This window comes from Acanthopagrus latus, chromosome 21 (genome assembly GCF_904848185.1).
Source record: "Acanthopagrus latus isolate v.2019 chromosome 21, fAcaLat1.1, whole genome shotgun sequence".
Taxonomy (NCBI): Eukaryota; Metazoa; Chordata; class Actinopteri; order Spariformes; family Sparidae; genus Acanthopagrus; species Acanthopagrus latus.
Genome location: NC_051059.1, coordinates 22,080,298 through 22,094,592, shown reverse-complemented (window position 1 = coordinate 22,094,592; position 14,295 = coordinate 22,080,298). Strand labels below are relative to the sequence as shown.

Below are 14,295 nucleotides of genomic sequence, written 5' to 3'. Positions count from 1 at the left end.
TCGCAAATGCAGTTACAAATCGAATCGAACCTTTTGCGTCCAGGCTGGCAGCCCGGTGACTGCTGTCGAACTTCCACCTCCTGAAGTAAGGCCCCGCCCCCTCCAGACTGGCGTGGCGCCGCAGTTTAGAGAGGAAATGTAGAACTGAAGTCTGGCCCGGAGCCAGAGTTAACTGTCCTCTCAACCCCCTTTCACTTTCAGCCTCTCCCCTGTCCCCGACAGCCTCCATCTGACAGAAGAGACGGAAGAAGAGGAGGGTGGAGGGAGATGATGGGACATTAAGGAGGGGTTGAATCGTGACGGGCAGAGGCGAATCCCTCAGGGGACAGCAGTTTGTCATACTGTCACTCATCTGCAGTGATGACTGATGTTCCAGCGCATCAGCAGGTCTGAGCCGGTGGCAGATGCTTTTCACAGCTCTGTTTACGTGTGATACAAGTGGACCGATCTGCACCGAGGCGCCGATCTGTCCAGATGTATTTCTGACCAAACAGGGTGAATCTTGACTTATTACATCATAGTTTTACTGCAAAGCTCAATTTGAGAGGTGATGTGTTCTTTTCATGTGAACAAAAATGTTTATATCTGGAGCTATAAACATAATAAATATGTCAGCTACCATTTAAAACTTTCCTCACAGCCGATCCCAAAGAGCCTGATCCAAAAATAAAAGTTAAAGAAAACACAGAGCTTCTCATGCCGCGCTGAGGAGGTGATGAAAAAGACTCTACAGCCGGGCTAACGGCGCTTATCAGCATGCTAACACGCTGACATTTCGAAAGTATGTGTGAAAAGTTGAATTAGCATGTTGGCATTTGTAGCACATGTGAGGCCAAAGGGAACATCAGAGAGAACGTGTATTGACCTGAAGTCTCTAACGATCATCGTAAAACTCACAAAGTGGAGAGAAAGGTGGAACTCACTGTCTGCGAGAGTGTGTGCTGTGGTTTCACGGCTGACGGGGTCTGTCTGGGGCTCTGGTCCAGGATGGTGGAGTGGTGCGGGTCTCCTGGCAGACCTCCACTGAGGCTCTGTCCCATCCACTCGGGGACTCGTCTCTCAGCGGGCTGGAGAGAAGAGAAATCAAACTCTGGTTAGAGATGAGAGAACAAAACGTGATTCGGTGCGACAGTCGGCGTGTGTCCGGTCACCTGGTAGATGGTGAGAGGCAGTTTGGGAGCTGCAGTCTCGCTGATGTTGATGGTGCTGCTCTCTGTCGAGTCGCACTCCATGATGGTGAGGATCTTCAGGTCACACGGGGCCGGAGGCAGGTGGAGGTGGGTCAGCCGGGCCTTTTTCAGGTGGTGGAAGTCTCCCTCAGTCAGAGTGTACCTGAGAGATCGGACGTATCATCATCATCAACCACAGTTCACCTGGATATTAATGAAAAATCCACTCATGCAGATCGTTACCTGCGTGCTTTGTCCTGAGTCGTCTTCTCCTGTTCGTAAAGTGCAGATTCATTGAAGGAGACTCTGCGGCCGGTGGACCCGGTGGAGACGAATCGTTCTGACTCTCCATCGTGACAGCTCGCCGCCGAGAGAGCGTCTGATTCATCCAGATGAATGGTGATCTCTGAGTGACAAAGAACCAAGGACAAGCCGAGGGAGTGAAATAATGGGAGCTGGTGGCGACCGCGGACCAGAATAGTCGGATACACGGACTCGGTGAAAACACAGTTCTCACCTTGGGTGGGCTGAGAATCCTCAGCATAGGTGGTGTTTGTCTTCTCGAGGTCATCGCTGGCTCTGAAGAGAGGAATGAGTTTTACTTTTTTTGTGCTCGTTTCAAAACGCCGTCGTCACACCACCGCTTTCAATTTCACATTCGACACAGCTTTGACTCACGCCTCACTCCAACCAGACCCAAAACCGGGCCTGCTCCCCCCCCCCCTCCCTCCGCACAGCAGTGTGTCACCAACCTGGAGTAGCGTCGCCCACCCATGCAGCAGCGGTGACAGAAGAGCAGCAGCAGGGAGAGCAGCACCAGCGTCCCCCCGGCAAAAACACTCAGCAGCACCAGCAGCAGCACATAGTTCTCCACCTGACCCGCAGACACAGGCACGTCCTGGTGGAGGAGAGACGAGGTTAGGACACCAGAACCGGTACGTCCACTGGAGTACGGCGCTGGAGAAACACTGTGATGTACTTCTGACTCATTTGACAGCTACAGTTACGACTTACGACAGATTTGTTTTGATTTACATCTAATCTGCAGTTTGCTCCACCTCTACCAGCTTCACCTTTAAATCCCTGCCAACACATAACTTGTAATAATATCACATGTTACCCACTGTGACTTGCTTTAGTTAACGTGTAACAGCATAACGTTGTTTATAGCAAAGCAACATGAGCATTAGGATCTCTGGCGACTAACACTAACACTGGACTGTCACCAGGACTGTTTTTTCCGTGACCTGAAATATTGTTGTGTTTTCTCAGATGTTGTTGTGTTTTGACCCTCAGGGCCACCATAACTATTAATATAAGGATATAAACGACTGGAGTTCAGTTTATCTGCCACGTACTGAACCACGTATGTACAAAGATAGAGGCGTTTTACCAAATGACACAGAGTCATTTGTCCTTTTTTTATCCAGCAGTGAGCGGGGCTGTCCCCCTGGCGCCTGACTACTAAGCCAAAAATGCCCTGTGCAGTGACCCTAAACCCCCCTTTTCCACACCACCAAGCAGAAAAACCACATCTGCACACAAACACAAAAACAGGAGCATTCCCAAGCTGACAAAATACAAAACTCACTATAAATACCAGATGAACCCTGATCCTGGTATTTGCACAACATCAGACTGAACTCCTATAGCTGATATTCAAACAGCATTGTTGGAGCCCGTAACTCATCCTTTAACAGCAGCGAGGCCGAAGCCTACACGTCTGTGTTGTCATGTTTTGTCGTTAGTCCTGCCGGGAGAGTAATTGATTCTTCTCCCTTTTGAGCTTCACAGCGATGAGGAATCTCTCTGTCGCATTACGCTGTCAGATAAGCGGCAAAATATTTAATAAGGAGTCGAATTAACGCCGGACAACTTCCTTAAGTCCCTGCTTTCTCACAGTGATTCTTATCCACACACACACACACACACACACACACACACTCATATACATCCTGCCTGCTTCCGCACACAGACGGAGTCGACAGCAAAACTGCCCTCTTCTACTCTCTCTGATTAATACTCTCAGTCTTGGCTGAGTGAGCTTGGGGATGCTAATCGAAACGTCAGCGAGACCCTTAATTCAATTTCCAAGCTCCTCTCAATGAGGGGGAAATGAGGCCTCTGCAGGCTAAAAATGGAAATCGGAGGAGGATGAGGAGGAGGAGGAGGAGGAGGAGGAGGAGGAGGAGGAGGAGGAGGAGGAGGAGGAGGATGCAGACGCACATGAGCAATCCCCACACCAGAGTTTTTTTTTTTTCCCTGGCTCCTCTTCCGATGTCAGTTTTATCAAAAGAGAGCGTGAAAATAATTGGGTCCTTTGCACCGGCACAAATGGAACATTCATCTGTCGCAGCGTTTAGCCTTATATAATATACGGTAATGTTAAGGGATGTCATCGTACACGGCTCTGAGGGAGCGGAGGAGCTCCTCGCTGAGAACAGGCCGACCTTTAGATGATGACGACCTTAACGGGAGGAGCAGCAGCAGCAGAAAAACTCAAACCCTGCAGCTGACTGGATCCTTTTCATCATCGATTTATCTGCATCATTTTCTTCCAATATCAGAAAAGAAAAATATTTATAATTTGATGTCTTGAAATCTCTTCTTTTATGTGACGATCAGTCCAGAACCTCAAAGCGTTCAGTTTAAAGGGAAATAACAAAGAAAAATCAGTAAATCCTCACAACTGGAGAGGCAACGATCAGAGGATGTTTGACTCTCAGGCTGAAAAATGACCGAAGTGATTAACCCTCAAAGATCTGGACGTCGTTCTAAAATGTCTAAATATCTTCTGAGCCTCTAATCCAATTTATATGCTTTAAAAACACATGTAAAGTGGAGTTTCTCAGCTCTTCAGTGATATCACGCGTCTTGTTTGGACGTTCAGTGGCTCCAGACAGTGAACAAGATCACATCAGCTGGTTCTGCAGCAGTGATTATTCAGAGAAACCCACGTCGTCTCTTTCCAGTTTAAAGTCAGGATTTTAAGTTTAAAATCAGGATTTTGAGTTTAAAATCAGGATTTTGAGTTTAAAATCAGGATTAATGAGTTTAAAATCAGGATTTTGAGTTTAAAATCAGGATTTTGAGTTTAAAATCAGGATTTTGAGTTTAAAATCAGGATTTCTGAGTTTAAAATCAGGATTTTGAGTTTAAAATCAAGATTAATGAGTTTGAAGTCAGGATTTTGAGTTTGAAGTCGGGCCCTAATCCTTTTCCATACTTGAAAAATGTCAGATGTAGGAAATGATTCATGCAGAAGTCTAAAGCATCCAAGTGCATCTTTGTCAATACACAAACTAAACTGAGGTGCTCTCTGAGTTCACAGCAATTATTCGGGTGGATTCGTCCATTCTCAGGCGAAGCACGTGTAAAACTGAGACCAGATTTGAACTGAAGGTTTACTGGATCAGTGAAGCGCGGCACGCGACGCTTACTGCCAGACTGAGGCGTGAAAAACAACACAGGCTAAATACAGACGAGCGAGGTGCCCTGACGATTGTTCTGCGTCTTTGCGGGTTGATGAATAGTGAAAATAGTCGTAAAAAAAAAAAACTTTTTTCTGCTCATGGACAAATGGAGGTGTGAAGAACAGAGGGAGGGTGTGTGTGAACGTGTTTGTAATGTGTGTGAAAAAAAGCAAAAACAGCCGATTTTTTTTTGTTTTTGTTTTTGTTTGATGACTCGGCTTCCGCTGTAAAAACGGTTCAGGTCCTCCGTGTGAGTGTAAATCAATCTGCGTCCACTTCAATCACAAACTCACTCTGACACGGAGCAGAGAGCGAGCTGCTGGACCGAAGAAGCCGTTGTGATTTTCTCCTTATGGAACCAGGAAATTAAAAAGAAAAAAACGCCCTTTTTCTGCCTTTTATATTCAACCTCAAGTTTAAAATTCTGGTGTTCTAGCTGCGCTTCGAGGGAGACGCAGAATAATGTGATTGACGCTGTCTGAGATAGAATAACAGATCCATCACAGGAGCAACAGCAAAGCACACACCTTGATACACTCATGATTGTGTGTGTGTGTGTGTGTGTTTGTGTGTGTGTGTGTGTGTGTGCTTTGTCAGAGCATCTGTAGCTTAACGAAATCTGCTGTTTTTACAAGCTCAGCCAAACAGGGAGAACAACACAATCAATCAGCCGGCGCGGCCTCTCGCCAGTCTTCAGGCCATGTTTCTAACACACACACACACACACACACACACACACACACACACACACACACACACACACACACACACACACACTGTCGAGCAAACAACTGTCAGTTCTCTCTCTCCACACAGACAGCTTTAACTGTCCGATAATCACCACCGCTGGCTCAGATAACCCCCCTCTCCCCTCCCCAGTCCTCCGGGGGGCTACATGGCACACAAAGCCTTCAGCAGCACACTCAGGCCTGTTTTTGAGTCAAATCCTCTTTGGACACAGATCAGGCTGTCGGCCACCACCAGGATAAAAGACTTGCTGTTAACTCACTGTGTATTGTTTGGCAGAGGTCCAGTGTGATCTGTGAAGTATTGGGGGGAACAACGGACACACGGGCTGATGGGAAATGTGTGGAGTGTGTGTGGATGGACGGGAGTGCAGGAGGGGTGGAGGAGGACGCGGTCGGTACTCACAGTGGAGTTCTCGGTCAGACTTGTAAGAACAGGCAAATCATTGCTCATGGTCCAGGTCAGCGTGAGCGAAGCCTGCAGAGGACGGAGAGAACAGCGATACAATCAGGAAACAAGATCACATCACATGTTTATGACCAGATTCTCATATTGTGGAGCGGATGGAGGTGGAGCTGAGCCCAGGGAAGGAAGTTTAGGTGAAGGCACACTTGTAGGTGTGACACCACCTGGAAGTTTATGAGGAGACCTCGGGGCTAATTCGAGCTGTTGCCGAAAAATAAAATGTAATCTAAAGAAATGTAAAGTTGCAAGATATCTGTGGTTTGCAGAAGGTTTATTGCAGCATTTACTCTGATCCTGCAAACAAGTGTTGCTCTTGTCTCTTGCTCTTTGTGTTATGGACCGCCATTGTTTAAAAACTAATTAAAAACCAATCAATGAGTCACGCTGTTGCACCTGGAGACGGAGTCTCTTCATCACGATGAACGTGGGTGAGAGCAGTTTACTGTAACTCGGTCCAATACATCCCGCTGCTGTCAATGCTCACTGCTGTTAAAAATGTGTATTCATCCACCGCTGTAAATAAAAAACACAACTTCCTCCTGTTTCAGCAGCATTTTGTTAGAAACCACAGAACCCAGTGGTCTCAGGACACGAGTAAGTCTGTTCTGTTGCCCCCCTTTTCTTTTTTTTTTTTAGAGATTTAGGTCGTTAGTAACGAATGAATGAGCCGCAGGCCGGAAAAGAGTTGAGAGATGGATTATCTTATTGTTGGTTCTGGTCTTTTCACAGGGTTTGACGATAATATAACCAGACCTGTACTTTGATTTTATGTGCAAGTGTGCATTGATTTTACATTTATTGTTTTAGTATTTTAATTATTTCTGCATTGTGTGCTGAGTCCTAATAACTGAATGATTGTGTATGTTGTTCTGTGGGTCATCAAGCCTCATATATACATACATAATTTATATAAACTGTACTACAAGAAGTGATTATGGCCTTTGGGAGACAGTGATCAACATTTTCCCTGTTTTCTGACAAACAACTAGTCACAGACTGATCAACGATAAAACTGGTTAAAGCCACATCATTCAAACTCCACAGTCCCAGTTTGAAGTTTGACATCATCGATCCAAAGATAACCCTGATCACATCACATCAGAGAGCAACAGGAAACATTACACAGCTGTTATCAGAGGCTGAACGCTGAGTAACCTGATCCACCTGTGTGCAATTGGCGTAATGCCCCTTTAACACACTGACGAGACGCAACTGCGTGGCTGTGCGTTCGACTCTAACGTGACCCAACACGTCTCCTCGGGACGAACGACAAGCAAGAATCCCTGACAACAAACTCTCCCGTCAGTCGGCAGGAAAAAAGAGCTGACGGGATGTAATTATTTACACACACTGCAGCTTGTGTAACGTCAGTCCATTATCGCATTCCTTACACATACTGCGAAACGCTGCCGCACACCCCCTCGCCATGTGAGAGTCATATTTTTTTATGTAATATCTCGCACATACCAACGGGCTCAAGGTAACTCTGACAAGGACAGAAGAGCTCTGAACACAGCGAGAGCACACAGACAAAAGAAACACACACACACACACACACACAGGAGGAGTGTTTCCAAACAGTATATAAACGTACAAAATGATTAAAACCTCTAAAATGTAGTTGTTTGTAGATATAAGGACATTTTTTGGGTTAAGTGTTGTTGCTAAAGTTTCCATTTTCCCTTCATTTCTGCTTATACTCTCATTGAAGAGTGTTTTAAACTATTCATCATGTTTCTACATGATAAACAACAAGACTTTAACTGTCAGCTGACAGAAAAAAAGACAGATTTCCATCAGTTTCAGCCTGATTTTCCGCCTCCCTCCGGGAAGATGTGCTGGAAACATCTGTCGTCTCTTCGCTGACTGAACAATAGTCAAAATGGTTTAAAGCTTCTTTTTTGCAGAAGAGTTGAATGAAGCGGTCGTTCTGCATTATATCGTTCAAGGTCTTAAACGTGTCCTCACTGGCAGTCTTCTTTTTCATTACAGCTTATAAAACCACTCAGCCCACGCTTAATGAAGACGTAGATTTAAACGCTTTCAAAGCAGAAGAGCATTTTTATTAACTTATCTAACCAGTTAACTGTCAGAATCACACCTGGCTGACAGGTAACACGTTCACTCAGTTCATCTCTTCCTCTGATTATGGACTTCATATCATATCTGGACAGATAATGAAGATCAATCCTCTCACTCAGATAAATCCATCATGTCCATGTGACTGCAGTTAAACCAAACTTCACGCAGCTAATCCTGAAATACGCACCGTCGCAGGTGACCTGCGTCAGTCTCTGATGGGTCAGTCATGACAAAAACTCAGCGACAGCGTTTAAAACCCCATGAAAGTCTCAAATGGATGAAGCGAGGCGAGAAAATGACTCATGCACAAGACATCTGGTGTGTTTTCACTTTGATGAAAAGAGTCACCAATATATTAATCATGTCAACATCGTGCAGCTCTACACGACACATGATTTATGTTTTCTGTACAATCAGTGTGGGCTGAGAGGATTTTTCTCCACCAATAAGACGACATGCAGGGAAATAAAAGGTGGATTTTAACTCATTCATTATTAGTTTTTCCATCGTTATCCTAACTTTGAGAGTCGCGTTATGGATTGTACGTTTTGTTTGTTACATTTTTTAGCTAACACTTATAACAATAACCATTATTAAAGGAGCGATATGCAGTTTTGGCAAATACGTTAAAGTCCTGTAAAACTGCACTCACAGAACAACACGACGTCATACTGTTTTAATTTGTTTATATTTGGCGGACCCTGCCACCTGTCTGCCTTCATACAGCGCTCTGTGGACGTTTTGTTTTATAAGTTAATGATACTCAACAAATAAATACATTTGTGTCTGAGTTTGAATTTCTTCCCCCAAAACTACATAGTGCAGCTTTAATAAACTGTACATTATTTCACTGTTAACAAACAAATGTTTTATAAAGTTTAATCTGATGTTTATAAACCCTTGTAATTGCATAATGAATGGTTTATAAAGCATTTTATTGTTTGTTAACTCTAAAAAATGAACTATTTAGTAAATTCTCATTAACCAGCCATAACATTTAAATGATGGTTATAATAAAACGTAACAGATTTCATCATCGCTGTGTGAATTTTAAGAATAAATGATCGAAATCTGAATAAAAAAAACATATATTCATGTTATTCAATCACATCCACACAATTCATAACTATAATTAATTCACAGCAACATGTATCTAGTGTTATAATCTATCATGTAATCCTCATAAATGGCCTTACAGCGGCCGCTGAAGCTACATTTTGTGATTAATATTAATCAGGCTAATGACAGCTTGACTCCTCAGCTTCACAGCGTCTGATTTGTCAGTAAACACTGTGGACAAATAACCCAAAATAAAGCCTGAGAACACTGACCCCGACTGGTGGAGGAGCAGCAAAATACAAAGTGTGCGTGCGTGTGTGCGTGCACGTGTGTGCGTGTGTGTGTGTGTGTGTGTGTGTGTGTGTGTGATGACATGACACATCCTCACATCATCGCTCCTATAACCACAGGCTGTACATCAGACAGACAGACAGACAGACAGGCAGGCAGGTTCTAGTTCATTCCATCAGTCAGACTCTTAATGATCCAGGTGGTGTTTGTTCCCCTATAAGCCCCATCAGTGAGTACATGGTGAGAGGTGGAGGTGGAGGTGGAGGAGCTGCATATCACCCCTGGCCGGATGGTGCTCTGTGTCTTACGGTCTATACAGGCGGTGTTTGGAGCAGCTCCCCTACAGCGACCCGCTGCAGCCGGCGGCGCTCAGCGGCAGCAGCATCCTCAGCATCAGCACCAGCAGCGGCAGCAGCATCGTCTTCCTCTCTCCTCCGAAAACCCGCCGATCGGGGCTGTCCCGCATCCCCGCGTCGTCTGCTCGCAGCCTGCGGGGAATAAATCACGATTAGTCACAGCAAGGAGGACAGAGAGGGAGCGAGGGAGAGAGAGCCGTCATGTGCCGGACACTAAATCAGAAGCGAAGATTATCCCCCCGAGCCGAGCCGAGCCGTGTCAGCTGTCCCTCATCTTACATAATGAAATAGTAGCACATCACAGCGCGTGTGAGCCGGGCAGGAGAGCGCACTCACCCGGCTGTAGAGTCCGTGTGCAGCGGCGGTCCGTCCGCATACTTTAATTTGGGCTTCAAATAAAGACTGTAGTTATGAATGAAACCACACGCGATTGGACACGCCCCCCGCCCGCTCCCGACGCACCACGTGACCGGCGCTGATGATGGCGATGGTGATGGTGGTGATGATGTGAGATGGAGGAGAGGACCCGGCCTCATTCATGAATGGCAGCAGCTGGCAGCACGACGGACTGGTCGCCTGGTTTTTATTCATTTATTCTTAGTGTCCTGAGAGGCGTTTTAATGACAGTTTTAATGTTTCACACCGGCTGAGTTTGAGTCTGCTGCCGTTTCCTGACGGGAGACAGAGAGCGAGACGCAGAGGGAGACACAAGGAGACACAGAGGGAGAAAGATGGAGACAGATGGAGACAAATGGGATGCTGTGGACGCTTTTGTAGTCTCACGTTTCTCCACGTGGTGGCAGTGTTGCACTTTTATTTTCAGGCTCACGAACTAAAGCTGGAAGTTCAGATCTCCAGAGGCTCCTAAAGAGTCTCAGTGGATCCCCAACTAAATAAAGAATAGTTTAATTTAACTTTCATTCAGTAGAAGAAGCCCAAATTACAGGAGTCGTACCAGGATTCTGGCTTTTAAAGCTGCAGTATACGAGAGATAACCTGATGAGGGTGGAAATACCAAAACATTGTTGTCATTAAACTTAATTGCAAGTGAAGCTGGAGTTTTTTTCATTAAGCTGTTACACATAAAATGTCAAATCTGTATGTATCCCCGACAGCAGCTACAGCTGGTGGTTAACCTGGTGACATGACGCCCGCTATCCTCACATGTTGCACCTTTAAAGAGACGAAAATAAATATCTACAATATCAACAAGGTTAGTATAGTATAAATTTAGAAATATGTATCTTCTCCGTTAGTGAATAAACAAGGTGTTCTCAGAGGACACTGTATGAAGCTAGGAAGGTGGCAGGGTCCGCCACATGTAAACAAAGCAAAACAGTATGAGACTGTTTTGTCCTTTAGTTTGTTATTCAGTTTATCATGAAAACCACATTTCACTCCATGGCGTCATGCTTTCATTTTGATTTTACCACCTTTATAAAGATAAAACAAAAACAGAGAGTTGTTTACTCTTCATTTTTTTGTCTTTTGTTCTTTAGTCCTCTAATAAAACATTTAGAAATGAGGCCCAGGACGCTAAAAGTTAAGTTGCTGTTGTTGAATCATATTTAGTTTTCCTGCAGCCTGCAGGACACAGAGAGAAACTGAATATTCACTGTACAGCAACATCAACAACAGCCAGATTTCATGGAGATTGACGTCTGGTTTGTGTGATGGAAACGTGACTGACTTGATTTTAGCCCTGATTTCATATTAAATTTAAAATCAGTGAGGCTGCAGCAGTCTCTCACATCAGAGGGATCATTCTTAAGTTCTGTTTGTCACATGTTTACATTTTTTTTTTTCTGTCATTCACTAACACCAAACATTTCCTACACTACTTGCTCTCTAATCTGAATGTGCGACTTGCAGTCGTCCCCTCTGGAAGTTCTCCTGTGATGTGGAAATGAAAGAGCAGCACAAACGGGAAAATGTGTCAGCAGCAAAGAGGCGGGAGGTTTAATCTGCGGCTGTCTGATAACAGAAAGCCGGCGTGAGTGAGACTTCTAAAGAACTCGTTTTATGCTTCTGCACAACTTCTGCAAAAAAAACTGCAGAATAGCTGGTTGAGTGACAGAAACACAATTAGATGAGACCAGTTGGATTCAGCTGGTGGGGGAAGCTGTTAATCGACCCACATGTATTTAACCATCACAGTGAAGTCCTCTGGATGAATGAGGTGCCACATTTTTTGAGACTGGTGCAAAGGAGATGCAGTTGATTCAGGAATGTGACCACGTATCTCCCGCGCCACGTCCCTGTAAATGTTTCTGCGGCCTCTCGTCTCTTCTCACGTCATGTATCTTACATTCCAGTACGTTTGTGTGATATTTTAAGCTTGTCCGTTTCTTCGTTTTTTTTTCTCTCTCTCTCTCGCTTTTAATTTACTCTACGGGCGAAAAAGCTTGAGAGGCCTCTTCAAACGTCTGAAACGTAAACACAGCGTATGGTTTTCAAGGATGTTTATACATTTTATGAGGGAAAAAAAGAAATGTTTCCATTGAAGACATATTCTCTGAGTCCTACATGTAATTATATGAATGCATTTACTATGGATGTTTATTACAGGTTTCTACACATGGTTTCTGACTGGGATTGTTGTAAAAATAGAGACGTTTCCATCTTTTAAGATGTTTTCAGACGTTCTTTAGTACAACTGAGTGTCTCTCTTTGGTCAAACCGTTTCTAGCATGAGCAGTTAAAGGATAAGTTCACCTAAAAATGAAATTCACTCGTTAAACTGAACGCCATGATGACGACAGAGAGTTAGGTGAAGTTTTGCAGTCCACAAAAAAAAATTCCTGGAGCTTCACAGAAAAGCAGCTCATCCAGTGTGTTCAGAGTTCCTGGAAGATTCATTGTTCAGCAGACTTCCCATCAGCATGAGGAAGTAGATAATGACTGAATACTTGTTTTGGGCTGAACTTATCCTTTAAAGTTTCCCTGCTGGGAAAAAACAGCATAAACCGGCTGGCCTTGCTGGTGACCAGCAAGGCCAGCATATGTTGTGTTTTGGTGCTGGGTTATGCTGGTTTTTCCCAGCAGAGTTGTTTGCAACGTGTGTGTGTGTGTGTGTGTGTGTGTGTGTGTGTGTGTGTGTGTGTGTGTGTGTGTGTGTGTGTGTGTGTGTGTGTAGTCCACTTGTGAATGTGAGCAGCAGTCAGTTTGTAACTCTGATTAATAATTAACTTAACTACAACAAAAATTACCATAACAACTGTGATGGCTGAAGGATTCTGGAGTCCTTGACAGAGAGGAGGTTGGCAGACACACAAACTACTAATTGTGTGTGTGTGTGTGTGTGTGTGTGTGTGTGTGTGTGTGTGTGTGTGTGTGTGTGTGTGTGTGTAAGAACAAAAGCGAAATGGTGGCTAGGGTTCAAAGTACCATGCGGCACGGCGTGGACAAAGGAAGACTACAAACAAAATGGCTCACGTCATGTGCTCACTGATATCACATGTGGGTGTGTGCGTGTGTGTGTGTGTGTGATCCCAAGTTAGAGAAGAAGGTTAGTTGCGTGCAGAGACCCTGAGTCTGTGTGAGGCATAAGTCAACTAACTCATTCAATGACACCCAGACAGTGAACAAACACACAGATTGAACACATGTGCATCACGTCAACCACAGTTAGAAGTCCTGTGCTATGCTATGTGATGCTATGCTATGTGCTATCCAGGCCCAGTTCAACATTAGGCCCTTCACTTTGCAAGGATAGCAGCTCGGCGCTAACTTGCTTCGTGTTCCTTGGATTGTGTAGTTAGCTGGTGAGCTTTGCATTTCAGCTACTGGCGCTAACTAAAAGAGGAGAAGTTCCTCGGGCCTGCTGGAAAAGGCAGCTAGCAACTCTCAGCAGCTGTTGGGCCCAGAAGAACCCAGGAGTGGAGAACTTGGGGGCAGGCAGGACTGAGGGGGAGGAGGAGAGGTGGAGAGGAGGGAGAACAAAGGGAGCAGCTGGAGTTTTGACCCTCTGGTCAGTCGGGGGTTTGACTCGTGGCCAATTGTAACTCAAAGCTGAATTTGCACCAAGGTGTTAAGACCGGGGGAATTCTGGGAAACTGTGTTCAGTTCAGGGTCCATTTTGAAATCCACAACTTCATCTGTGGGTCCCAACAAAGGGAACAACAATTTTAAACATTAAAGTCGGGTTTTTAGGAAGAACTACTGAATATGTGAGAGAGGGAGCAGCGCTGATATCTGATTAATACCTCAGTTGACGACGGTGTTCGGCTCTGTGGACCTCGGCAGCCTGGTTTTCATCTCTGCTTGATCAAGGCCACATGAACCGCTGCTGGCAAAAGACCCACATCTTTGAATTAACTGCTGGTTGTCAAGATGCTTCTGGTTAATGTAGATCTGCAGGTTTGATAAGGATGAAGAATTTTGGGCTGCCCACCTAATCTGTGGAACATATTAAGCTGGTGAGGCTGCAAAAGCAAACTAAACTTTCAACTCATTCGAGACTTTATGCCGAAAATACCTTTTGTCCACTTCATCATCTTTTGACATTTAAAGTGAAACTGTGATGTTTGCTGAACAGAAGCCACAGCTGACTGCATGGTTGAAAAGGGTAAATGCTAAAACAGAAGCACAAAAGAAGAGGCATACAGGCTGATTTCATAATCAAGCAACATACCTACAGTTCTTTAACGTGAG

The 14,295-nt window shown here is 44.8% G+C and overlaps 1 protein-coding gene across 2 annotated transcripts in view; it reads right to left on the bottom strand.

The window, feature by feature from the left end:
* The window catches only part of LOC119011217, a 19,964-nt gene extending 5,669 nt beyond the window's left edge, over positions 1-14,295 (bottom strand). Inside the window, exons 1-10 of one of the 2 annotated variants that reach the window (XM_037084159.1) lie at positions 14,276-14,295; positions 13,848-13,930; positions 9,595-9,774; positions 5,795-5,866; positions 1,922-2,067; positions 1,687-1,748; positions 1,413-1,575; positions 1,152-1,332; positions 924-1,067; positions 31-229 (exon numbers count right to left, since the gene is read on the bottom strand). In XM_037084159.1, the coding sequence (XP_036940054.1) occupies positions 31-229; positions 924-1,067; positions 1,152-1,332; positions 1,413-1,575; positions 1,687-1,748; positions 1,922-2,067; positions 5,795-5,842 (943 nt within the window). In that variant the 5' untranslated portion in view covers positions 5,843-5,866; positions 9,595-9,774; positions 13,848-13,930; positions 14,276-14,295. Of the gene's footprint in view, positions 1-30; positions 230-923; positions 1,068-1,151; positions 1,333-1,412; positions 1,576-1,686; positions 1,749-1,921; positions 2,068-5,794; positions 5,867-9,594; positions 9,775-9,978; positions 10,495-13,847; positions 13,931-14,275 lie in introns of those variants that run through there. The other variant, XM_037084158.1, reaches the window with a different exon arrangement.